General features: G+C 38.4%; 2 protein-coding genes across 2 annotated transcripts in view; both read right to left on the reverse strand.

Annotated features, from left to right (window-relative positions):
• Positions 1-314, reverse strand: part of CRYBG3 (crystallin beta-gamma domain containing 3) — an 88,644-nt gene extending 88,330 nt beyond the window's left edge. Inside the window, exon 1 of the mRNA XM_057415954.1 lies at positions 198-314. Within this exon, the coding sequence (XP_057271937.1) occupies positions 198-304 (107 nt within the window). The 5' untranslated portion in view covers positions 305-314. The remainder of the gene's footprint in view (positions 1-197) is intronic.
• A 10,621-nt stretch (positions 315-10,935) lies between these two features.
• On the reverse strand, positions 10,936-25,212 carry ARL6 (ADP ribosylation factor like GTPase 6). The gene is made up of 7 exons (XM_057415964.1): positions 25,062-25,212; positions 22,560-22,621; positions 21,323-21,391; positions 18,662-18,756; positions 14,737-14,866; positions 13,201-13,256; positions 10,936-11,046 (listed from the first exon to the last, which is right to left on the reverse strand). The coding sequence occupies exons 1-7, from the start codon at positions 25,182-25,184 to the stop codon at positions 11,021-11,023; spliced, it is 561 nt and encodes a 186-aa protein (XP_057271947.1). The 5' UTR covers positions 25,185-25,212; the 3' UTR covers positions 10,936-11,020.
• Between the last annotated feature and the right edge of the window lie 417 nt (positions 25,213-25,629).

Below are 25,629 nucleotides of genomic sequence, written 5' to 3' on the forward strand. Positions count from 1 at the left end.
CCCCCTCCCCGCCCGCAGTGAACGCACCCCGCTTCTTTTCCCTCCCTCAACCACCGGTGTCGCAACATCCACCGGAGGGGAAAGGCGCAGCCGGAGCCGTCCCGCGTCCCTCGCTCCGCGGCTGGGGGCAGGTAGGACGGGGCAGAGGACGGCAGCGGCCACCCGACCGGCCCGGTCACGTCCTGTCCCTCACGTACCTGTTAGCGCCGCCCGCCGCCTCCCCGGGTGGGCTCCTGGTGAAGAAGCGGGAGAAGGTGCTGTGCCAGGAGGGACCGGCCCGCCGCCGGCTACCCCCGCCGGACATCGTCGCCGGGACGGGACAGAACAGAAAGCGCCGTCAGCAACCGCCCGGCACCGAGTCCCCGCGGCGGCGGGAGATCAGCAGCGGCAAACCTCTCCCTCCTCCTCCGGCAGGGGCGGAACCGCCGCTCCGCCCGCCCCTTCTCTCCGGCGCGGCGGCCGCGGCCGGCGGAGGGCGGGAAGACCGAGAGTTGAGGCCGGGCCCTGTGTGGTGCGGCTGGGACAGGGGAAGGTGCTTCCCCGCTGTCGGCGCTCCGGGGCGGGCTCCGTTGGCCGCAGACGCGTGGGGAAGCAGCTCCTGCCCAGGGGAGCGGAGGTGGAAGTAGCACAGCACGCAGGCTGCCGCCACCAACCGAGGTGGCTGTGTTTGTCAGTTAATGCGGCGTAATTAGCGTGAGCAAAGAGGAAAGATCAGAAGGGAAAATTAACTGTAATGAAAAGAACAGCGTCGAGAACTCACGCTCCCGCCTGGCTGCGCACACCAGCACTACTCTGTGCCAGCTCTGAGGTAGCACACGTTTGGCGCTGCCAAGTCAGTAATCGGTTTCACCCCGTCCTGGACCGGCTGCCGCACACCACATCCACCTGCACGGTTCAGTAAGTAAAGGTGCACAGTTCCACCACTCTCCTTTCTCTCTCATTCTGCAGTCAGTTCAGGCCGTTCTTGCCGATGAAGACCAGTGACTTGCAAGAAAGGGCTCCCCTTTCGGAGACCTCTTCCTATAAGGGAGTTTTGTTCTGTTTTGTTTACTACTGAAACCTTCACTTTTCTCCCTCTGAGGACCGTGGCCTCCCTAGAGTTAACATCCCTACCGACAGACATGACCTTGCCATTGCAACAACCTGGTGACAAATATTATCCTTATTTTATAGACAGAGGCGATGCACAAAACCTAAATGATTCACTGAGTGTGAATTGCCAGTAAAATAAACAAACCTTGATGTCAGGATTTCCAATTCAGAGCCACACTTTCATTTCTCACCTTCATGAGCATCTCCACTGTTCTGTGTGTTCTAAACCTCACCTTTTTGTCAATCAGTTCCCTGTTGCATCGTGCCATCTCACAGAATCAGTGTGGCTGATGTTCTAAGGGACCACTTGGTGCAAGCCCCCCTCTATACCCAAGGCCTATGTGCCTGTATTCTCTACCACTGTGCCATAGTATCAACCTGCCGTGGCTGCAACTTGGGGTGGATAGGAAACTCTACTCTAGGTCCTTCTGCAGAGCAGCAGCAATAAAACAGCCTGAAAATAAACTACTGACTACTTCTCTGCCTACTTTCCACTGCCTCAGCTATAAGCAAAATGTTAAAGACATGCACAGACAGCTCCCTTTGTATTGTCCAGGTCTCGTGCAGCTTTGATGTGTATTGTAAAAGCACAGACACAGGTGGATATTGGACATGTACTTACATCTTTACCAGCCTGAGTTAGGACTAGCTGGTTGGTTAACAGGTTACAGAAAGGACCTTTTTCATCATATAATTGCCAGTCACAAACCTTATTCAGGGGAACAGCGTTTACTACACAACAAGGTCGTGCCTACTTTTCAGCGTGCAAACAATTCTCCAAGTCATACAGATGCCCCTAAACTAGCACAAAAATATGAAGTGTTTCATTCCAGAACAGTATAGAGAAAAAATAAAACACATTGAGAGTGCCTATACATATTGGCCCACTCTTAGGGAAACAGCAGCCAGGGTTAATACTACAAAAGGTAACAGCAGCCCCTATGGAACATTATAGAGGAGACACTCCCTCTGACATTGAAAATAAAAGTAACTAAGGCTCCAAAACATAATTACAAGAGTGGCAATTTATTGGGGACCGCATCAACAAGCTGCAGGGAGGCTTAGGCTCTCAGTGACTGTTTATTACTTTTAATTCTTCTTTGCCGCCTACATCTCACAGCTTCCCTACCTATTGCTTAAGTAGGGTCTAATCCCTAAGCTGTAGCAAACCTGAATATAATAATTAGCATTTATAAAGCGTCCTGTATCTTCAAAGGATTTAGGCTTTAATTAATCCTTGTAACCACCTCAGGATGTAGTTAAGTATATTATGGTGAGTGGTTTGCACACAGAGGCAGTCAAAACACCTAGCTGCATCCAAAATCTATCCACACTCTACCAGCAAGGCGCCTGGAGGGGCACCACAGTGCAGCGGGAAGCGTTACCAGGGCTGTGCTTGTCCAAGAGCAAAAAGGCAACCTGATCAGAAATGCTAATCCCAAACAATAACATTTTGTGCTCAAATCTGTTTCTCCTTTCTTCACTGCATCTAAAGGCAGAAAATACATAAATGTAATAAATGCCAGTTCTACTGGAGGCACATAAGTAAATTCTAATACAGGTAGTAGAACTATATCAATATAAAAGATGAACATGACCCATGTTGGATAATCCTTTCTTTTTCCATACCCTGGAGTAATTAAGTACCACATGACTGAAGAATAAATAATTTTGACACATGTAAAATAACAAAATGGGAACCACCAGCAGAGTTGCCAACAGAAACCCAATTTTAGCCACCTACACCTTCCATGAAGGGAGACAAGTCAGGCTTTTACCCAGAGATGGAGTATCTACCAAGTGGCAGGTGGCCTCGCATATTAACACAGCTGTCAGCATTAACAGCAGCACCAACACATGCAAGTCAAAACAGATGGGGGGGAAAAAGGTTCCTTTCTGCCTCAGATTAAGACTACTCACATGTGGCCTATGCGAGGTAATGTGGCATTGCCCAAGGCAGTGAGAAAACATTAAAACACAATTGTACCGAGATACAATGATACAGAAGAGGCAAATGTCAAGCCAAGGCTCTCACTACATTTTTTTCCCCCTGTAGTTCATCCTGCCCAGAGTTCAACTTGAATCAGTAGCTCGAATAGGAGAGGGGAAGGTGCTTTGCCTATTCCATATCCACTGATTTTCTGCTGCAATTCAGATTATAATAGTTGTGCACAAGGGAAATCTCCCCCTTCTTGCTGCTTTAGCGTGAGCAGATGGTGAAATTTTAATTGTGCTTTATGAATTTCCTCCTTTTTATGGGTCTTTAAAGTCTTGAGTCAAATCTTTTGTTTTGTTTGGATACCAAAAAGGAAAGCAAGTTTCCATTGTGCTGGCTTATGAAGAGCCCTCCCATCCAGTTTTAGAACTTTTATGACACATCAAAGTCATAACTAGAGGAGAAATACAGTCTTAAAAACCACCAAACCAAACATTTTCCCCACAAGCACATTTTAGCACAACTATTAAATGAAAAAGCGTTCTCAAACTTTTTTGCATTGTTGGATTGCTACGACAAGAAATGGTCTTCTGTTCCGAGGCACAATCCTGTCAAACAAAAGCATAGTTCAGTTTTCTGTTTCATACACGTCTAATGCACTGATCTATAAAACGATTCTGTATGTCGTTGCTACTTTTTCTTGTTAGTAGGCAGTCCCATTCTCCAGGCTCCTACAGAACATGTCTACAGCTAGATGTGGCACAAATAGTACTTTAATAACAGATGGTCCTTTATCTATCCTTTTCCTTTCCAGTCTATAATATATTATAGCAAAGTTTCTAATAGGTGGCACAAGAGCATGAGTTAATAAATGCACATAATGGAGCCATCACACGTAGTATTTTCTGGCCATTTTCCACAATGTTAGTTGTCCAGATGTTGGAACAAAGACTGATGACTTTAAAATCTCTAATCTATGCTTATTCTAAAATGAAGGCGAACAACAGATTTGGGTCTTGGATATGTTATTACACAGATGAAGCACGTTAGCAAGGATTTCTAGGATATATTTTCTATGATGCCATGACCTTCTGCTATAAAGCACACACTGCACAGCTTCCAGCAACCCTCATCCTTTTACTGTGAACACACAGTTCCTCCATTTGATTTATTAGAAATGGCTTAAAAAAAAAGAGAGAGCCACAGGGTCAGCTGCTATTGTTCAGATGCCTTCGTGTCTGGGGAAGACAGCTGGAAATGACTCATGGTGTTAACCGCAGTTATTGAGAGCTGTAGCTGTTTTCTTTAGAATTTGGGGCAAGATTTATTCACTGTGCCACCTATGGCCAAAGTTCAATGTAGTAATTACAAAAAAAACACCCCAAAACAAAACCAAACCCCCTTTAAATCAGCTTTTTGGAAGGCCTCTCCAATTTGTTTTCCACACTGTAATCTGTGGCATTTATATATATCTAGTAGCAGAAGTGCTATGGAAAACTAATTGTACAGAACAAAATGAAAGATGACCAACGTATCTACAGCACCTCTTCTTAAAACAGACGTTCATTGCACTTGGGCATGGAACAAAAAGCATTCAGAAGCCTCATATGATAGCAGTATGCATGCACCTAACTGCTCTTGATGAGGACCAAAGTCCTTTTTCTGTTAATTCCAATAGAGCTGATAACTCTCAGCTGATTAGCACAGCTTGTCTGGAAGGCTTCCAAACAATTTTTGATAGCACCTCATATCAATTACACTCGTGTGAATCTAAAGATGAAACTCACTTGTGCTCTTACCAATGCTAATCATTGCAAAACACCCTACTCTAACTAGAACTCAAGAAAATCTGCACTTCATATAACGAGGTCTCTGTAAAACCATCCTATACCGGGTTGTGCTTCCTTGCTAAGCCAATCTCTCTATTCACTACCATCCTTACTAGCAAAATTATGGTCAAAGTGCTTTAGTAAGCTAATTTTATCCAACTTCTAACATATACTGTACATATGGGAAAAAGCAGCAGAAATAATTTAGTGTCCAGAAGAATGCAAGAGCTTTTGAGTAGAGGTGCCTTACATGCAAATAGAGGAAATCCATTAAATATATAACCAGCAACTTGTACACTGTAGTTCATTGAACACTTTTCCATCTAGACTGTTTTTGAATATCAGATTTGTAGTTAAAAATGAATATACATGTTTCTGTACAAATCTACACTTTCAAGTATCAAATCAAACTACTAATTTTCTAAAGGCTTACCCTATTTCCATGCATCTACATAGGAGTACACTTTTCAATTTGCAGATTACTAAGCAGTCTTGGATTATGGTGCAAGCCTATGTACAGTAAACTTAAGCCTCTGGACAGCAGATTTGCCTTTTTTCATTACCTTTCAAGAATTTCTTAAAACTGGTCCCTGGATCCCAAAGCTTCCTAGAACCACTGATGGCAAAACACTGTTAAGAGACACACCAATCCCACCCCTTTGTCTGTCCTGCTGCATTTCACAACACAGAATACCTTTTAACACAATGATCTGAGCCCTTTACTCACAATTAGAAAATCTATATACATATATAGTGTTAAAAAACTAACCAGGAAACCCTGCCACATTCATAGTAAGCACATGTCAGTATATACCAAATGGAAGAATCATCTTTAGTGTCCAGAGAAATACACTGCAAACTATTCTGTATGTAGAAATGACGGACACCGGTCTCTAACAAGCAGAATTCTTACGGGTTTGAGTCAAACGGGATCATAACAGCTTTTGGCTGCAAATGTTGCAGAATCCCATCTGGTTTCATGGAACAACTCATTTTCTTATCCACTTCATTTAAGCTTCCAGAAGAAACAAAAAGAGAAAAGAAAACAAAGAAAAGACCTTTTCTTATGTTTACAAATTATATCCATAAGTTATTCCAAACAGGCAGAAAATACTTCAATGTTCTTACAGCACAAACAGAAAAACAGAGTCTAATTCTTGGCATACTGTTTACTGTTATGTAAAACTTCTGTGTTTCACACACAAAAAGGGTAAGAAAGAACAATTAAAGCCCAAGATTTTAAGAACACAAGTGACTGTTAATCAGAATAGTTAGCTAGTTAGCTGGATAAGTAACAGCATGGATACATAACACTCCTTCCCCCCCCCCCCCCTTTTTTTTTAAGCTCAACACACAGAACCTTTAGCAGGGGAAAGATTTCTCTTAATACCCAAGAACAACAGTCCTGAATAATCCACATTTCCTCACTCAAGCATTCATTGTTATTGAAGTCAGAGAAGAAAAGCTTTCTCAGCAAAGTAAACACACCATGTGTGGCTAAAGATGAAAACTCAGGGATATGAACTTGAGACTTAGTCTTCTTATCTGATGTTGTTCTTTAGAAGTATTTTCTGCATGTAATGTACAGCTGTAGTCAAATAAAATATGTGTAATATGACTAAAGTGGTTTCCCTGCAATAGAATATAGGATTGTATAGCATGCACTTACTGTAGCTCATAAATATTAGATGTACAGCAGCTCTTCCCAATTTCGTTCAGGGTATGCTGAACTGCTGCTGAAAAGAAGGGTTCACATTATCTCTTCATTAAATCAATTCCCCAAATAAAGCTGTACAATCTTCTTTATATTAAGAACTGATTGAAGTGCTCCTATTATGATGCCAACATCAGATCAACTGTCATTCACTTAACTTAGGCGTTTTGCTACAGCCTTGAAGAAAGCATGTAGGTATTTTGTATCCTGCATTAATCAAGGACTTATGTATTAAAATGCAGTACCTGACATGATGACAGAGCACACACCTCAAGGAAAGCATGACACTTACTACCCACAAAAGGGTTTTTTAAAATCCTTTTCTGAGCCATTGCGTGACAGAGTAGACAGAGAACTAAGCAGTACTTTAACAGTTATGAAATGAGTGAAAAGGAAATTTGATGCTAAAAAAAACAAACTCCTACCTCCTAAACTAGTTGAGTTTGGATATATGCTTTTTACTCTCCATAAACTGTAATGCTGCAACAGGAAAGGCCTGTACATTTGCAATTACTCCGAAGTCAGCACTGAAGTGGCTATGCTGCAACTGTTTACCAAGATAAATTTTATTATTCTTATTTTATAATGGTAACAATTAAAGAAATGGTAAGGGTCAAACCTTAATTGCAACATGCAGCAACACTTGCTAACCATTAGATTGGATTAGTTTATAAATCAATTCAGCCTGCTTTGAAACTGATGCCAGAAATATTTTAGAGCATTAACTTGCACTTAATTTAAACCTCAGCAGAGGACTTACAAACCCAGACAATTATCCATGGGTTCTAGGCACCTCAAAACAGAGTAAGCCTTTCCCTTTGAAAACCTAACCTAACAAAACAAAACAAATCTAAGGAAGAGGGAGGGCGACAAAGGGAAGAAGAATTATTACAAGAGAAAAGCATCACTTTTCCCAGCTGAAAGATTCTACCCTTGAGAAGAAACCCTTTGTCTATCTTTACTCCTCTAAAGGAAGAAGGTAACTACTGGCCGACAAAATCACGTCCCAGATGAAGATGTTAAATTGGAACAAGTTGCGTCCACGTAATCCATTGCTATTATAATAAATGATGAAACTTTTCTTGGACTGTTGTTATAATTGAAACAACGTAGACTTTCTGGTTCATTATATCCATTTGCTACGTATTACACCAATTTTTAGACACTTTTTTCCTGTTCATCTTATGCTAATGAACGTTGGTGGATAAGATTAAAACATGCAGATTTACTTGCAGTCTGAGATTTGAAGTATATATGCATATATAAAAATTGCAGAGTTTTTCCCTAATAACAACTTTAAACTTGTGCTCATAAATACAGACGACACTAGGAACAGCAACGATGCCTGACAGCTGATAACTCCTCTTTTTACTCATGGCTGCCTATTTTTCACAACTCACATTATGCCATTTCCTCTAAATTGGAATTGTTACCACTTAATCCATGTCTAATGGTTATATCCTTTAATAACAGAATAAATTTTCCCAGTTCTGACTGGACTGTACTACAAACTTGTATTTTTACTAGATATTTCACTGGAATTGACACCTTTTGCCAAGTTCTGCAAGTCTTTTACATGGTTTCAACTCTGGCTTTAATACCTTGGGATTGTTTTCCTCTTAAGTTCGTACAGGCATGCCCACATTAGTATGCTAGCTCAGATCACAAGGGTACTTTAAAGATCACCCTTGCTTTTGTTTACATCTCAAAGTAGGCTGGGAGTACACAAACTGAATTCTTTCTGGATGAAAGTACACTGGAAAGCTCAGAGTGTGCCCAACCCACTCCAGCAAGTAAGAGGCACTGTCTGGAGGGCCAGAAAGGAGCCAAGCTGAAAGGAAACTCAAAACCTCACAGACTGGGGACATCAGGTGCTCAGCACCAACTGTCTTGCTCTACAACAGCAGTTTGATGGGGCTACTTTCCTTACTAGGGAGCCTGTATTGTCAAGCATCCTCAGTACCAAAGAGGCAAGGCTAGAAAGAATTTGGATTGACGTTTACCTGATAACCCCCACTTAGTAAAGAAGGCAACACTCTGTATGTGAGAATGACTGCTTCATGTTTCAGTTGAAAATTCTACAGTCTTAAGCATTACCAGGCATATATTAAGGAAATGCATAACTACATATAAGGGCAGCTTAGAGTACAGAAGCAACAGCATATAACGTGTGGGGTGTGAAGACCAAACTCTCTCATAATCACGTTCAGTCACTCTATTGCTTTTCAAGTTCCTACTTTATGAATACACTTACTTATAGTAACATGAAGAAAAAAGGAATATTCTGCAAGTCTCATTTAAACCTCCAAAGGAACTTGTCTGCTTTGTTCTTAAGGTGCAATGAACTCATACATGTAAACCGTCTTAGATCATCCAGGTAGAACACATTATTTTACCATCCTAAACGTAATGGGAGAACAGCATTGAAGAGTGACAACCACTGAGCCCTCAGAAAACAGGTCCAAAGAAGCCTTTTTGCAAAGATGCATGAGGGTTTTGTGAAGTATGTGATCCTTGTACCAAACTGAATGATATTAGAGCAACTCAAGGCTGTACCAACTTTGTAGGTTAGGGACCTGTGCCTGTACACCATGAACATGGTAGATTTATGTTCATAGAACGGTAACAAATGTTCTGGAAGTGAGAGAAAACATAGAACTTCGTGTAGTCTAACATAAACAAAAATAGTCAGAAAGCCATCAAGGTCTGGTTTATTCAAGAAAGTCAGTGCTTTTATATTAGGACTTACATTTTCTGTGGTAGAAAATAAATAATGCCAACTTAAAATGAAACATTTTATTTAAATAAGCCATATAAGTGAACCAAAATAATTACAAAATACTTACACTCAGCAAAAGGTTTCCAACAAGGATTATTTTGTTACTATATTAACCAATGCAAAGTAAACCAGAAAATTATCTGCCCCACAATTCAGCTAGAAAAAGTCTCAGAATTATGGGGTTTTTCCTCCTTTGTATTCGATTTTGTATAGATATTTAGATTCAGAGCTGACAGAAGGCCAAAGGCGTCACAAAGACTGAACTGTCTGAATTACAGAATCCTGTAAGAAAGGTTTTTTTTACAGCAAGACTTAACCTCCCTCTAGCAAAGCGAGTTAATTTTAATTGTTTAATAAGGGGTAAAAGTACATAAAACTGTTCTACCATTTCAGGCAGGGCCCTTTGCTCCAAATATTCCTCTATTAAGTGAGCCCTAGAAGGGATGCTTACAAACATATGTGTGTTTCATATGTGAATAAAGAGGGGAGGAAGCTTTTGCAAGACCCATATATTACATCTCCCACAGGAATCAGCTGATCAGTACAGTGCCAGTCTGCTTGTTTCTTGGGCAAGGGAGGAGGGGTAAAAGGGAAAGAGGTAGCATAACAAAAATAAAGGTCTTCATTTGTTACCTATAATACATCTTTGAAATCAGAAAATTTAGGAAAAATTAGTCTTGAAAGTAGAACAGTTTTTATACACAAGAGAAGTACAAGACATTTCATATTAATGATCTAGTAAACTGTCCCTTAACTGTGCTTTCAAAATGTAGCTTTCAACCATATGCGCCTTAAATATCTGGCAAAACAGTCTAGTTTATTAGAAACGGTAACAAATATAGTCAATTAAAAACAAAATAAAGCACTTGGAAAAGGAGATGCCATTTTATTACAGTATACAATGCTATTTCCATTGGAAAATGGACAAATTCCAAAGGAAACTAACAGAAAACCAAAAAATTTAAGACATAAAGACCATCAATGAACATATATAAGTTTAAAATTACCATGGCATGTTGTATATTTAAAGTTTTATTGAATGCAAATATAACCATGGCATATTACAGAAACAATTTATAACATTTCATTAAAAGCAGTTCCTCAAAAACATCTGCAATCATCTATAACAAATACACTGAACGTTCAAATCTTTGTATCTTACATCAAAATATTCCTCTAGAAGCCTATTGTAGATGGTTACTAAAACCCCAACATCAGACTTTACAATAAGAAAAATGCAGAAATACCTAAAAATGGGCACCTAAAATCAGTAGGTATCTCGTGCAGCTGTATTTCAGAAAGTGCTGATCATTCTCAGGAAAATAAATATTTCCCATTTGGTCAAAAGGTGTCCAAATGCTTCCCCCAAAAAACAGAGGGGCATTTCACGACAGCTGATTATCACCTAAAACTCAAATGAATGCAGATGTTTAACAGAAATATATATACTTTTTAATATATATGCTCTCCAGTCACAAGATTCAATTCATCAGTGCGCATACCTGAGGTGCTATGTTGTCTACATTCAGTTTTCTGGGAAGAGATACTAAAAGGGAACAAGTCAACAGAGTATATTTAGCTGAACTTTTATCTAAATCATTATTCTTTTCCAAGGAACTTGTGCACCTAATGACAAAGTCTGTAAAAGAACGCCATCTTTCAGTTATCTCTCATGTCTTCCTTGCTTGTATCTGCTCTGTTAAGAAAAAGAAATGGCTAGTCTTAATACAAGATGACTTCTTGCTATATTCTGCTTTTTGAAAACAAAATAAACCAGTATCGTCCAGGTTACAGACATACACCAAAAGATATTTTGGTGTAGTAACAAGAATGGGGGACAATGCAGTTGTTTTCAACTTGGTCTCTCATCCTCTTCCAAAATTCCTCCACAGCCAAGTTGTTTCTCCTGAATGTTGCTAATTAAACAGGAAGACTTCACCACATAACTTTTATCTTTTCTTTTTGGGCTTATCGAATAACTTTTATGAGAATAAGGCCTAGAAGTTTACTTTATGAACTATGCATTTTAACTCCTTGTTGACTTTTCAGCTTCCACGTAACTGAACATGAACCAACTCCCCAAAGGATGTAAAGCTTGGTTTTTAATAACTTGCTTGAGAACTTCTTTGCTCTCAGTAGCCACACTTCTCCATACTGCTGCCTGATTGCCACTTCTCAGTTCACTTCAAACATTTCCTTAGCATAAATATACCACATCCCCATTACAAAATATGGAAATTGGCACAATTCACCCACTAACAGGGAACGTGAGCCGGGTTTAGGCTGTTGTGAGACAGGTTGGCTTTACCCTACTGATGGTGTGTTGTTGCATTACAAAAACAGGGAAATATGCACTTCACTAGGCTGGGGGAAATAAATGTAAACCCTTCTGCCCCTGCTGCCCCAAGTCTGTGAACTACCAGTAACGGGTCTGCAAAGACCCAACTAAGGAAAGCCTGGCTGCTGACAGGGAGAACTGAGCATTCATCAAACCATTAACCATTCATTAAGGTGTTATTTCTTCCATTGAATTCTATGGCATCCACAGGCAGTAGTTTAGGGACCTTTATAACTTAAGAGTTATTTCAGTTTTTTCCACCTCGTGGTCTAGGAATGAGGAGAAGAATCATAGTTCTTGCAATATCAAAGTTTCCATTCATTAAAAGTGTAAGTTAAGTGCCAAACTGACCATGCTTAGGCAACAATACGGTTTAAACCCAACTCCTTTTAAGCTGTTAAGGAAGCTGAGCTGAGGAGTTACAGGAAACTTTTAGATAAAGCCCATCCATGAAGAATTTCATCCATGAGAAGTGAATAGCTATGAAGAGCTATACGAGTGACAGCAGAATCACCTGCTTATTGTGCTTAAAAATCCACATATGCAACTTGAATGTTTTCAGACAAAATATAACGGGATACACAGTGAAGGAAACTCAGCAGTAAGATGCTGGTTGCCTACCACAAAACACTTTTAGATGGTGGAGAATGATCCACTCTTCTTCTGTAGGGCAGTAAACCTGTTTATAAAGACTATTTATGGTCCCTTACTCTGAAAACTGGACCAAATGTTTTTTGTAGTCTGTAATAACACAGTAAAAATAAACCATCTCTTTCTAATTAGCAGTGAGGATGCTAAATACAAAGGGATGTCTGGTGTCAATAGATAAATGAAGATATGTTAAATCACGGACAATGCTGGATATTGTTTAGCTCCCTTTTGAAGGAAGGGTTTAGTGGCACTGACTCTGGAACATTGCTGACATCTAGCGGCTGCCATAGCACCCAGCAGGCCAGTACAGAGAAACTTGCAGATTCAGATTATACTGCACTACTTAGTACACACACAGTGTAAGCAACGAAAATTAAGCAGCTAAAATTAGAATGAGTCTACCAAAACAATACTACACTTGACTATTCTATGCATTTAGCAGTATATGGGAGGACAAAACGGACCAGATCCTTACCAACATGCAACCAGAGGGATATACAGCATCCATACCAAGTTTGTTATTAAAAACTTGTAATACATCCTCTAGGCTGGATCTGGTATTTTCTATGTAGTTATGAGTGTCTGCATATTCTGTGATATTTGCAGTGTAAGCTGTTCGTATTTTGGCACTAGATTAAAAGTACATGTTTTTGTCAGAGAAACGGACATGATCTTTTGTGTATGTTAAGGAGGTAAATGAAAGGCAAATATGAGATGGAGCATCAGTACTCACTGTGTAATTTGATCTGACAGCAGAAATGGACAGAAAGAAAACAAATGAAATAATAAAGAAAAAAACCCTTACAACATGAAAAAGCTTAACAGAATGAAAGCAGAGCAAGAGAATTACATAGGATATACCTTGGAGCCAATCTACACCTTCTTGTAATCCTTCCCCTTTAAGAGCATCACTGGCACTGAAAGAGAAAAAAATCAAAGTATGAAAATATTGTAAAAATACTGGGTTTAGTGCAGTCATCACTATACTCGTAATTTTCAGAACTGCAAAACAGCATCAAATACAGTTAAGTTTTCACATGGAGAAGGCTGCTTCTCAAATGATATATTCTAGAGTACCCTTCAGATAAATATGGAAACACCATTTCAAGATGTGATCTATTTTAATTTCAGTTTCAAGGCAGAGGAATTATTCCTAGAATATGAAGGGTTCTGAAAGAGGTCCCACACAAGGCAGCCACCTTGTTCTGCAGCACCTCCATTTAGATAACTCCCTGCTCAGATTATGCTATAAAAAATGTTTACTACCTACAACAACAGCGATGAATCATACAATAATTTAGGTTGGAAATGACTTTTAAGATCATCGAGTTGAAGCATCTTCCCATGCAGTTCCTACGCACAGAGAGGATGCTGGAATATGGGGAGAAGAAAGTATAGTACACTTCGTTGTAACAGCAACCCTAGGAGTGTCAGTTAATATATACAACATTAAGCTATACCAAGAAGAGTATAAATCTACCTCTTGAATCACAGGGGTATAACCTTGCTTCTTCAGCTTATGAAAACTAGCACAGCATTGAATCTGGACTGTTACTGTGGTTAGTTGTAAGATTACCTTCCAAAGATCTTCAGAATTCATCAGGGTAATTTCTGAGACAAAAAGCAGTGACCCCAAAACAATGCACAGCTAATCAAGTTTAATATTAGAAAGGGCATAAATGAAAACTGTAGTTTTCAACAGCATTTAGCTGCTGATTTCACCTCTAATTATAGTATCTGAGGACTTCAATAAGACAAAAATCTAACTTCTATAAAACACTTCTAATAAAAGGTTTTTTTTTCTTCCTTGTGAACACTGGCACAAAATCCCTCTATTGATATGAAAGCTTACATCCTTCAGAAAGAAAAGACAGTAGCTCCCACAACTAAAAATCCCTCAAACATTACAAAGTACAAAGAGCATGGTGTCCCTCTGAGTTCACATGAGAACAATCTACTAAATGGCCTTTCAACAGTAGTTTACTAAAGCATCTGGAGAGTTAAATAACATCTCTAAAGGCTTAATTGTTGATATTCTGAAAGCTGCAAGCAGTACTAATAATAAAAACACTGATACTCAATTTCCCAGCAAAAAATAATAGCTATTCTTCAGATAAGAACACTGCTTTCTGATTTCAATAGAATTTTTCCATTTCATTATTTGGGGAACAGTTCTAGTGTGAAAATTTATCAAGCCACAGTCAACATGAAAACATCATGTGTTTAAAACAAGTTTCATAGCAAGTATTTTAATATTACTACTGTTTCCACATGTGGCAACACAGCAGTTTATCCAGTCGATGTAATTTATGTTATATGATACTGAGTGGCGTGGTAGAGTTGAAACATGAATGTAAAAAGTAATACCAATAAAAGGGTAGCAAAAGGGAAATTTACCAGATATGCCAGGGCTTGTCTTTGATGTTTTCCAATGACAATAACTGAGATACTTTCACAGATGACATTGCATCCCTGAGGTCCATCTTGTTAGCAAAGAAGAGAATAGGCAGTCGACGGTGCTTTATATCTAGACATGAGCAGAAACAGAACTAGCATGGCATTATGCAACACTTGTTAATCTCTACATGTAATAAGCTACGAACAGTACAGGAAGATATTTGCTCACCTGTAACTGCAATTCTCTGATGGTTGTATCCTACCAAGTTGAATACTGTTGGGTCACATGGCCTCTGAAGCATGCTTCAAGAATGCTCACAAACTTTCTTGGAGTCTTTGGGATCTTCTACCCCCTTTCCCCCTACCTTATACTTACATTTACAGCTGCAGGTATAAATTGCCTGTGAAGCTGAGGAACAGGAGATCAAACAACTGCCTACAAATATTACACATCTCCGCTTGTTGAGGACTGGATGTGTACAATGGACAGAAAAATGGTTTGTGCTCATTCATAACCTCACAACAATAGTTGCAGGTAGTCTGAATTATCCTTTTGCATCCTGAAGAGCATCCATGACGTCATAAAATTAATAAGATAGGAAAACATGCACATGTCTGGACATCCCTTATCCTATCTTCACTTGAAGAACTTACTTTTCAGAAGCTCTTCTCAGCTAGCAGTAAGAACTACAGACCAAACCAAGTCCACTGGCAATATCTGGCATACACATTCAAGAGCATAAGCTTCACCCATTACCATGAAAGACTAAAGAGTCATTGGAAGGAGACAAAGTATACTGTCTTCAAATTGATAGATGCAAAACTGCCAGCACCAACACTAACTGTAAGAATTTTTCCCGTTATTCAAACAAAGGAGGAATTACAGGATTGGAAAAATCTAGAAAATCTAGATTTGAGTCTATCAATCAATTCTTTAAGGAAAAATAACTTAACACTCCCCAGCCCCCAGAAAATTGTTATACAGGCTCCTTTTTAAACAGTAAAAAGCAAAGGTTATTTCACAAAGGAACAAGCTAAGGATTTATTTAAGAACTTCAACCATAAGCCAGCTGTCCCTGCTGGGGGAGTGGTGGGACACGACATGATGGGACAACAGAAAAACCCAACAAAACAAAACCCCAACAAACTCAGCGCTGATGCAGTTTGAGCCTTCCCAATTACGTTTTTTTCAACCCCCATACTGAACCTTTCCATAAAAATCAGTGCAGGTAACACTGTCTACCCAGACACAGAGATCAGAAATGCTGAGCAAAGCGCTCACAATTTTCACAACTATTTACCCTATCTGGGCTATTTTATTTTCTGATATCACCTAGCACAAAAGCCAGACCTCAAAATACAGAACAAAGTATCATTAAATCTGTTTTGATTCCACAGTTGAACAGGTTTTGTTCAACTGATTAAAACTTCTGCATTAATCTGTCATATCATTACATGAACCCTAGTATCCACAAGTTGCAGGTTATAGATAAATTGACAGAAATTAGTTGACAACACATATACAAATAGCCAAGTTAATCAAGGACTTCTTAGGTTTTTTAAAGCAATTAAAAGGGGGCACAACCTATTCACATAAATGTACACTCAAAAATGTACACTTAAAGATGTTTGCTAAATAAAGTGGTGGTCACAGAAATTGCCGTTATGTCCTACCTTATCACGTTGTTTCTTTCTATACAGTATTCCCCCACCCCTTTTTATACTTACTAATGGAAAGTAAAATTTTCTACTTACAAGCAGTTATGAGTTAACACATTAAAAAAAATCCCCCCCCCAGATTAGATATGTGTGATGTATAATTTTATACAAAGAATTTCAACTTTACAGAAGTGTCAGTTTGCTTTAGAAGCACATGCTGGAGGTCAAGTGACCCAAGAGTCTGTATCTAAAACAAGTAATCTATGGTCTACCGTCTCCAAGTAAAACAAGTAATCTACATCTCCCATCTACAGACTCCATGCTGAAGAATGGAGTTTGATATAAAAATAACAGTGATCATCAAACTGTGACTTGTAAAGTGCATTGTAACTTCTGTAAGTAAAAATAATATCTAGTTCTGAATTACAAGAGTCCCAGCCAGTACATTATGCCCATTAATGCTTCACAGTACACATTCCCTTTCACCTGACAACCTCAGGCAAAGTCTGGCAAAAAGAGAGGGAACTGTTTTTCTAAAGGATTGCTAAGATTTTCACACAAGAACTGAATCAAGCTTGTTACCCTGCATCCATTTAAACCTTAAGTAAACATGTAAATGCAATCCACTGCAAGAGGTTCACAGAGGCAGAAGCATAGACTGGGAGAAAGTAGGGTGTGCAGGATGCTGAACAGTAATACAAGTAAAAACGTAGGTATAGTAACCCCGTTATATATTGATTCAGTTAACAGCTACTTTTATCAAACATTACTACTAGAAGAACTTTTCCTTCTCTGTGGTTCTCTTAGGTGTGACCTATTGAAATTAGAAATATAATAATGCTGCATTTGATCTGAGCTACTCCAAGGCAGAAATACACAACTGCCCCTTCCTGGTCCTAGGGAATATACTAGGTGGCCATAGCCACAGTCTTTCAGAACTAAAAGATACAAACACATGAACAACTGAACTGTGCTGACCTGCTAGATCAGCATTAAGAACCTCTTAATGCCTAAATAAAAAGCCCCGCCTAAGCTTGCATCTCCTCAGTCTTGACATTTTCACTCTTTTGCCTTCTAATAAACCAGTAACTTATTACAGCACTCTCAACCTCCCACACTTGGTCTTATGTGGCTTCCATTTTACCAACAGAATCACCTTTTACTACTGTGGTTAATATCTGTTTTGGTACAAAGCTCCCTGGCCTCTATCTAATCCACCTGCAGCCTTTGGATGAACTCATCCTCCCCTTTCACCTTTCCAAGTCTGTCTTTCAGTGTCTGCACTTGAAATGACCCATACCCTTGAACATGAAATTAAGAGAGTCCAGTCAGCTCTCACACACACCTCTGTTACAGCATCTTTGTCGATGAACTAATGCATTATATGCAGCCTTCATGGAAAACACAAACACAGTAATATAACTGCCCCTACCACATACTAATTTTCTTGGTTACAAATGCAAATCAGCTTCTTCTTTCTTACTTTCAGCGTGATAACCCCAGAAGTTAAGGCTTTTCCACCTTAACAAATAAAAAAGGAATTACAGGTTCATTTAACTTTTAAATTTCCTATATGCAGTTTTATAATCTGGTTAGAACAACTGCCTAAAGTGCTGAAAGTCAAATCCGCATACTGCTTACAAAAACCATTCCAATAATGTTTGCTACAGGGGAGGGCAGAGAAGCAAAGAAGTGACTAATCTCAGAACTCGATTGAGAAAGTGTAGCTTTCTAAACCCACTAAACCCCTAAACTTTCCAAACCCCTAAACCCACTCCCCTGGTCATATCTCATATCTTCTTCCATCCCCTGTATCCTTTTACTAGCAATTGAAACTGATCGGTATAATTACCTCTCCTTATTTCTGGCTAAAGTGTAATAATACTTTAAAATGATAATGAAGATAAGAAAATAAAAGTTACATTAAAAGAATTAGCTTTCTTCATGAAAACTCCAGAGAGATACTTTTTTGTATGTGTTGATCATCACATACAGGCTTTTCAGCTTCCAAAGGGTCAAAGTCTATTCTTCCTCTAAACAATGCAACTTTTGAGCTATATTGATCAATGAGACCAATCCAACCCAGGGTAGCCAACTGAAGTATGAACAATTTGTAAATGTGAACTTTTTGAAGGCAATTATTATTCTAGTATTCGTGATGACGAAAATATTTGCATATTACTCAGAATGCAGAATGTGTCAGAAAAGGGCTTTTCTTAAGACAACATAATAAATACGGAAACAGAAGAGGAAAAAGCCTCCTCACCTGGATGATTCAGAAGGGCGTCAAGTTCTTCTTTGGCCACAACCATTCTTAATTTGTCACTGCTATCAATGACAAAAATAATGGCTTGGCCTTCTCTGCATAACATAAAAAAAGCAAAGAGGCAAATTATAGGTTCTCTTAAACAGATTAAGGAAAGGCTCCAGAAGAAACACCAAAAAAACCCAAACCTGAGCTTCCCCCCCCCCCCCCCCCCGAAATTTTGTTGTTATTTACCATAAATGTTTGAATCCAGCCTTATTTCTGAAATTCAGTCTTTTGGTAACCTGCTTAATTTTTTGCGACACAAGGTTTTTTAGCTGTGTAGCTCATAAAAGGATGAGTCTATGCAGACCCTTCAGAAGAGCTTCATTTCACTTCTGAGGCTGAAAAATGACCTCTGAAAATGTAATCAACTGCTATTGTGACAGTGTGGTCAGACATAGGAAATCTAAAGATGGGTTTTTGTAGAAATTCTTCATTTCCTGCACTATTTAAGTTCACTACACTAAGTTTAGTGAGAGAAAGCTTAATTACCTTTCTAGGAAAAAAAGCATGTGTCCATAGCTGTTTAACAACAGGCATATGCGGATTAATGTAACTTACAAAAGTAAGGATCTTTCTTTTCTTTGAATAATGGGTAAAAACTTCCAACTATTTCTAATCATCAAGACATCTTGCTGCCAACATGACCACAGCTTAGCAGTCAGCTCCTAAACACCATGTCATAGAATCACAGAATGGTTTGGGTTGGAAAGGAACTTAAAGATCATCTACTTCCAACCCTGCTGTCACACGCAGAGATACCTTCCACTAGACCAGGTTGCTTAAAGCCTTGTCCAGCCTGGCCTTGAACACTGCCAGGGATGGGGCAGCCACAGCTTATTTTGGGCAATCTGTTCCAGGGCCTCATCACCTTCATAGTGAAGAACTTCTTCCTAATATCTAACCTAAATCTACCCTCTTTCAGTTTAAAACAATTTCCCCTTGACTATCCAACTCATTATTTCAGAGTACAAATGATATTTTATGACTTGATGTCTATTGTAACTTATCTGAAAGCAAAATAAAGACTAATTCAGATGAACAGTTATGAACACCCACAAAAATATTTCTAAATCACACTTTAATGTAATATCCATGTCTCCTTATATTTCCCTGAGAGACAATTACACATACATTATTTACACTCCCTTCCCCCCCCCCTTCGTTTCTGGAGTACAGAAGAACTCTGACACCAAGTAAAGCTTTTGCATATTAGTTGAAAATGCCTAAGTAATATTTATGAGCATACAGTACTTTTTCTAGAGGAATCGGAGTCCTGGCATGTATTTACTACCAAAAAATAACCTCACAAACAAGTAACAGCAATGGGTACACAACATGAGTTACGTATATTTAAGACAAGTGTACTTTGAGGACATCCTATAAGATAGCGTCAAGCCAAATAGAAGAAAAGGCCAAGCTGCAAGTACTCCAAAGCAACTATTTAAGACACTTGATCAGATCTGATTGCCATTTTGCATTACTTGCAACATTAGATCTTGCTTAACTTTACAAACTGAACAACACATTATTAGTTTTATATTATTCATAGAGGTTAACCTTAAATATGTGCCCACTGCAGCAGATCACAAACAGGTGGATATAAGTGCACATTTCACTGTCAGCATTACCTAAGAAACTTTCTTACTGTTAAGATGAAAAAAACTGTTTATGCCACACAAAGGAAAAGTTACTGCATTAAATACAGGAGTCAGGAAAAAGTTTGTTATGAAGCATTTTGAGAGCAGCCTAAGGGCATCAGTTACTGAAAACCAAAAGATTTGGAAGACATACATCTAACACTTTTGAACAATGAAGATCTCCTACCCACACAGGAAATTTTCAAATTGGTAACACATATTTTGCACAGAAAGGAGATGTTTAACCCTCAATTAAAGAATACTTTAAGCTGTATCATGTTAAATATTCTTATTTAATCTGTATTGTAATCTTCAGAATTTATCCATTCTGTTTCACTCAGGTATTTCTGCATGGCTTACTACTGTTCACCTTATTTAGACCACCACCCATATTACAGAATAACAATGAGACAACATAAATGAAGACTCAAACTTCATGAGAAGCCAGTAAACCAGGAAATGATGTCTATTATCACAAGGGAATACCATAGCATTATAAAATACAATGAATATTCTACTTAGTAACTAACATCTAAGAATACTTGGTCAAGTTACTAGCTACATGTGCCTCTTTCTCTAAGGCTCGTTTCCCACACCTCTAAAATGCTCAGCCTTCAGCTAAAAGCTTTTGGTTCTTACCAACCTACAGAAGAACAGAAAAACTGGAAACCAAACTCATCTTGGTGCTTTCTTACAGGATTGATTTTCAACATTTAAATCCCGTCTCTACTATGGGATCATCAGCTAATCTTTAAGTCAACAAGATGTCCCCCAGATGATGCTGATTAACAGCACATAGCAATTATCATTTTTTTAGAACAGAGAAGTTTTATTTATATCCAGAATGACCTTCTGTTAAACACCACATGCAAGTCTTCTCTGAATCATTTCTAACCACTAGGTATCATCCTGCTGTTTAAGTAACATACAACACCACCTAATATGAACACCAATGCTTTAAAATAAATTATAAGCTTACTTGTAGTAATGTTCCCATAGATTTCTGTATCTCCCTTGACCTGACATATCAAACACTGTGAAAGATAAACTGCAAAAAAGACAAAAAAAGGTGTGTGAGGCAAAGAACAAAACCCAAACCCAAACTATTTTCTTTGCTACCCTGGCAGAAAAAAAACACAGATCAGCTTGACTCCTGATCAACTGATAAAGATTCTCAAATGGACTCTGGTTATTCTATCTGCTTTCCAAATATCCTACACAGTTTTGTGGTCATGTTACAGAAATATTTCACAGTGGAAAATATGCTTGTTTATTCTCTGAATAAAAGAAATAAAACGATTATGGAAAGTTACATCAAACACAAAGTAAGATCCCATTCGGCCTCTATTTTTTTTATCATGTCAGGATCCATCATGCTACATGGTGCATTTGCAGTTCATCTGTCCTACTACAGGATCAGAACAAAGGAAAGCAATATTAATTGATTTATGTAGCCAAACCCCAAGCCTGTCTGATGCGCTTTACTGAGACAGAATATAGTTGTTGAGCCTCCTATAAAAATATGAACCCTATCTGTCCCACACATCAGTCCAAGGAATAAACAGTTTTCTTGCACATCTCTCATCCAGTTGGGCACGCTACTTGGTTTGAAGACGTACTGCATCCATTAAAAATACACTGTTCAGGCTACAGAAAAATAAAATAATAGCTAATGATACCTCCTTGAAGTATCGTTGTCTCACAACATTCCTTTTCTAAATCTTAGCATTCATTCAACTAATGATTTCCTTCTCCTTTTCCTGACCTTTGCCCCTGCATTCTTTCCATCACTAACACTGTAGCCACCATTTTTCATTTAATGAGATTAAACTACAATCCCTTCAGACTCCCTCCAGTGAGAGTGCTTAATGAAATATAGGTTACCATCTGAGCAACTGTCTCTCCCCAAGACTGTAACAACGCCCTATTCTGAAATTGTTAACAGACAGAAATCAGATGCTTATACAAACTATTGCAAAAACTTTGTTTTTTTTACATATACATAGTTTTATAGCAGCACAAAAGATAGAATATATTCTAACACTGTCAGTCCCGGATCATGACTCCTGGGTACTACAACGTTTCACCAAATGGCATGTAATGTTATTGTAGCACCATACATTGTACTCCATTACATCCCACTAGAAGAGCTAATTAAGTCCAAATATTACATATTAATTACTACTCCTAAATGAAGAAAATGAAAGAACTACTACCTCGAAGTCTTGAATTTCTCTATATTGAATCCTATTGTTGGAACAATGTCCTGAGTTTGAGCCTTTAAAGGAAAGAAAGTATAAGTTGAAACATGTAAATATTTAAATATATTTGAAACATGAATACATTACAGAACTATTTTTCCCCCAACTGTGCAATACAAAGCCTTTCTACAAATTCAGATGCTTTATATTAAAAAAGTTCCCAGAAAAGTACTGTAATTCAAACTCAAGGTTTTGTATTTCCTAGGACATACAGTGAATGCTATCGGACAATAGCGCTGAAAACATTTTACCATCAAGAATGAGATTCTACCCTTTACATTAGCCTGTGTGCATGCATATATGGGAATATTACCTGCAAAATAAATAGAAAATAGGCTAACATGGAAGTTATAAGCTTGAAGAATATGACTGAGGTCAAAGTTCGCACTATTTGTGCAGTCTGGAAACCACAATGTCAACCCAAACAAGTCTGCACAACACCCCAAGCCTCTTACATAAAAGAGGCTATAATTCTATCAAGATATTAGATTGGCCACACACACAGCTTCTGTCCACAGGCTGGAGGAGGTTATTAGACATTGGGAATTATATAGCAGATGTTATAAAATGGCTTAACCATAGGTGAATTCAAACTATTAGAGCATTGGAAGAAATCATCACTTACCATAATTATGGCCAAACCATAAAGCATTATTAAGAGATCTGCCTGATAACCAGGTTTACTGCTGAGCTAGCAAAAGTGCCCATCAGTTAAGTTGGAACAACAGGGTAACTCTTTTAAGAAGCATCAATATTGAGTAGGGAGACAGGTAACATTTCTTAGATTATAGAGCTACCTGAAAAAGTGACATGCAATCCTTCATTATGCTTTCCAGAGCCCCTTATTAAACATGTCAACTGCTTATAGATAGCATTTTGCATATAACAGAAGCAAACTTAGCTTGTTCACCTGCAGCTTCCTTATGAAATTGGCATTTCACCATTGTAAACAGTTTAGTCAAAAGTTCCTGTTCCCAAGGAAAAAATTTGTGCAGAGTAGAAGAAATCTTACTTCTTTAACATTTATTTCAAATTTATTTATTAGGCCCTGGAGAAACACCTGTATTTGCCAGACACCTAACGTATTGCTCCCAAGGCAAAGTAGCAGCTCTTCTTAAGAAGACTGGGTTGATCTAGAGCTCAAAATCATCTGTCCATTGAACTTACTAATAATAATCAATTTAATCAAGTCTGATCAAATGACATTTGTTGCACATTAGAGAATTTGTCATGTCTTGCAAGGATAGGACTCACACAAGCTGTATGCAAAACTACCCTCCTAAAGCCATTCAGAAGTAAATTTTCATTACATGATTTACAGGAAAGCAAACAAATTCTGTTTATTCTACTAGTGTAATTCCCTTGGGACCTTCTCTAATACCTATTGTTGTGATAAATCTTAAAGTCTGTATTCAGCTCTAGTTAGGAATCCTTTACTGCTTAAGACACAACATAAAAACCCTGCTACAACAAAGGTCTCAAAAATCACACAAATATATGATTTGCCTGGTACAAATTGTACATTTCTGCCAAATGACTGGCAGCAGATAACGAATAATTTATAGTCTTTGTTTATAAAACTCTTTAATTTTCAGTGGAAGAATAATTGCCAGGAATGGAAGAATAGCAGACTCTTTACTATGGTACATTTTTTAATCAATTTCCAGTGGTACTCTTCAGGAAAAGCTCAGTGGAAACTAAAAAAACAAATGCTGTGTCCTGATGTAAACAGCAAAAATCACGGTTTCCTAGATGCATAATAACCAAGATGCACAAGCCTCTGGCTTTGAACATGCCCACCAAAATTAATCTATTTCTATTCCATAAACATACTCGAAACAAGGTAATCCGACTTTAAACTTTGCTCAGAATACTATTCACTCTTAGTGGGCTGAAGCACTTTTCATTGGATGAATGGACTGCAAATATACATGCTACTTATTTTGAAAGCTATTCTGCTTTAAAAATGCTGAAGTCACCAATAAATGTGCATCTTCACATTTATTATTTATTATAGACTTATTATTTCTCAGGGAGATATTAAAATAAACATGATAAATGCAGACAAGCTGTTACACAACTGTATTAATCACAAATGTTCATGCACAAATGTGCATCACTCATAACTGCAATCCTATAGCAATTGTTTAAGTGACCTAGGAAAACTGTTTCAGATCCTGATTTCATCATATACCCTTCCTTATTTAGTGATCTTAGAAAAAACATGCCATATTAACAGTGGGTTTGGGGAACTGTATTCATGATATGGACATGGATGCTTACATTTAGTTTCAAGTAGTTAGAAATCCTTAAAATGTACTTGTTCCACTGTACTAAATCAAAAAGCTCTTCACATCCTTCCAAGGTTGTATTTAGTATGACAGCATGCAAAACCAATTTAAACAAACATCAACTTTGCAGTAAAAACAGCAACAGTGAATTAAGTAGGCTACTTACATTTGAAGGTTTAAGTTTATTTATGATCGTTGTTTTGCCGCTATTGTCCAAGCCAAGGCACAAAACGTGAACCTCCTTTTTCTTCAGCCCGAGCCATCCTGCTAGCTTGTCAAACAATCCCATAGTTCTGGCTCGAATACACAGGGATCACCTGTTGTTCAGAAAATCGGAGAAGGAAATGGCTGTTGGAAAACCATAACATGTACAGCTGTGCCAGCACAGTAGGTGGGCATGTGGCTAAGCAGTCCTTAAACTTTTTAAAGGACAGAGTGAATAAGACACTACACAAACACTGTCACAGCAGGTTTGCTTGGTATACTAAGCAAATGGAGTGTAAGCTGATTAGAGTGAAGAAGCCTTGATACAAAAGTAGATTGGCCGTTTATAGCCCTGTCTATATAATACAATGTCCTTGATTCACTGGGTAGAAATATTGCCATGATGCCGAGCAGTCCAAATAGGAACACAACGGCAACTCCTCCTTGCCTTCTACCAAACTGAAATCAAAGGAAGACCACTGCATTTTACTTCAAACTATCAGTAGCCCAGTCAGTCATCATAATTTAGA

The sequence above is a fragment of the Pezoporus wallicus genome, unplaced genomic scaffold (genome assembly GCF_028554395.1).
Source record: "Pezoporus wallicus isolate ANWC-B61680 ecotype Strahan unplaced genomic scaffold, APGP_CSIRO_Pwel_v1 contig_6814, whole genome shotgun sequence".
Taxonomy (NCBI): Eukaryota; Metazoa; Chordata; class Aves; order Psittaciformes; family Psittacidae; genus Pezoporus; species Pezoporus wallicus.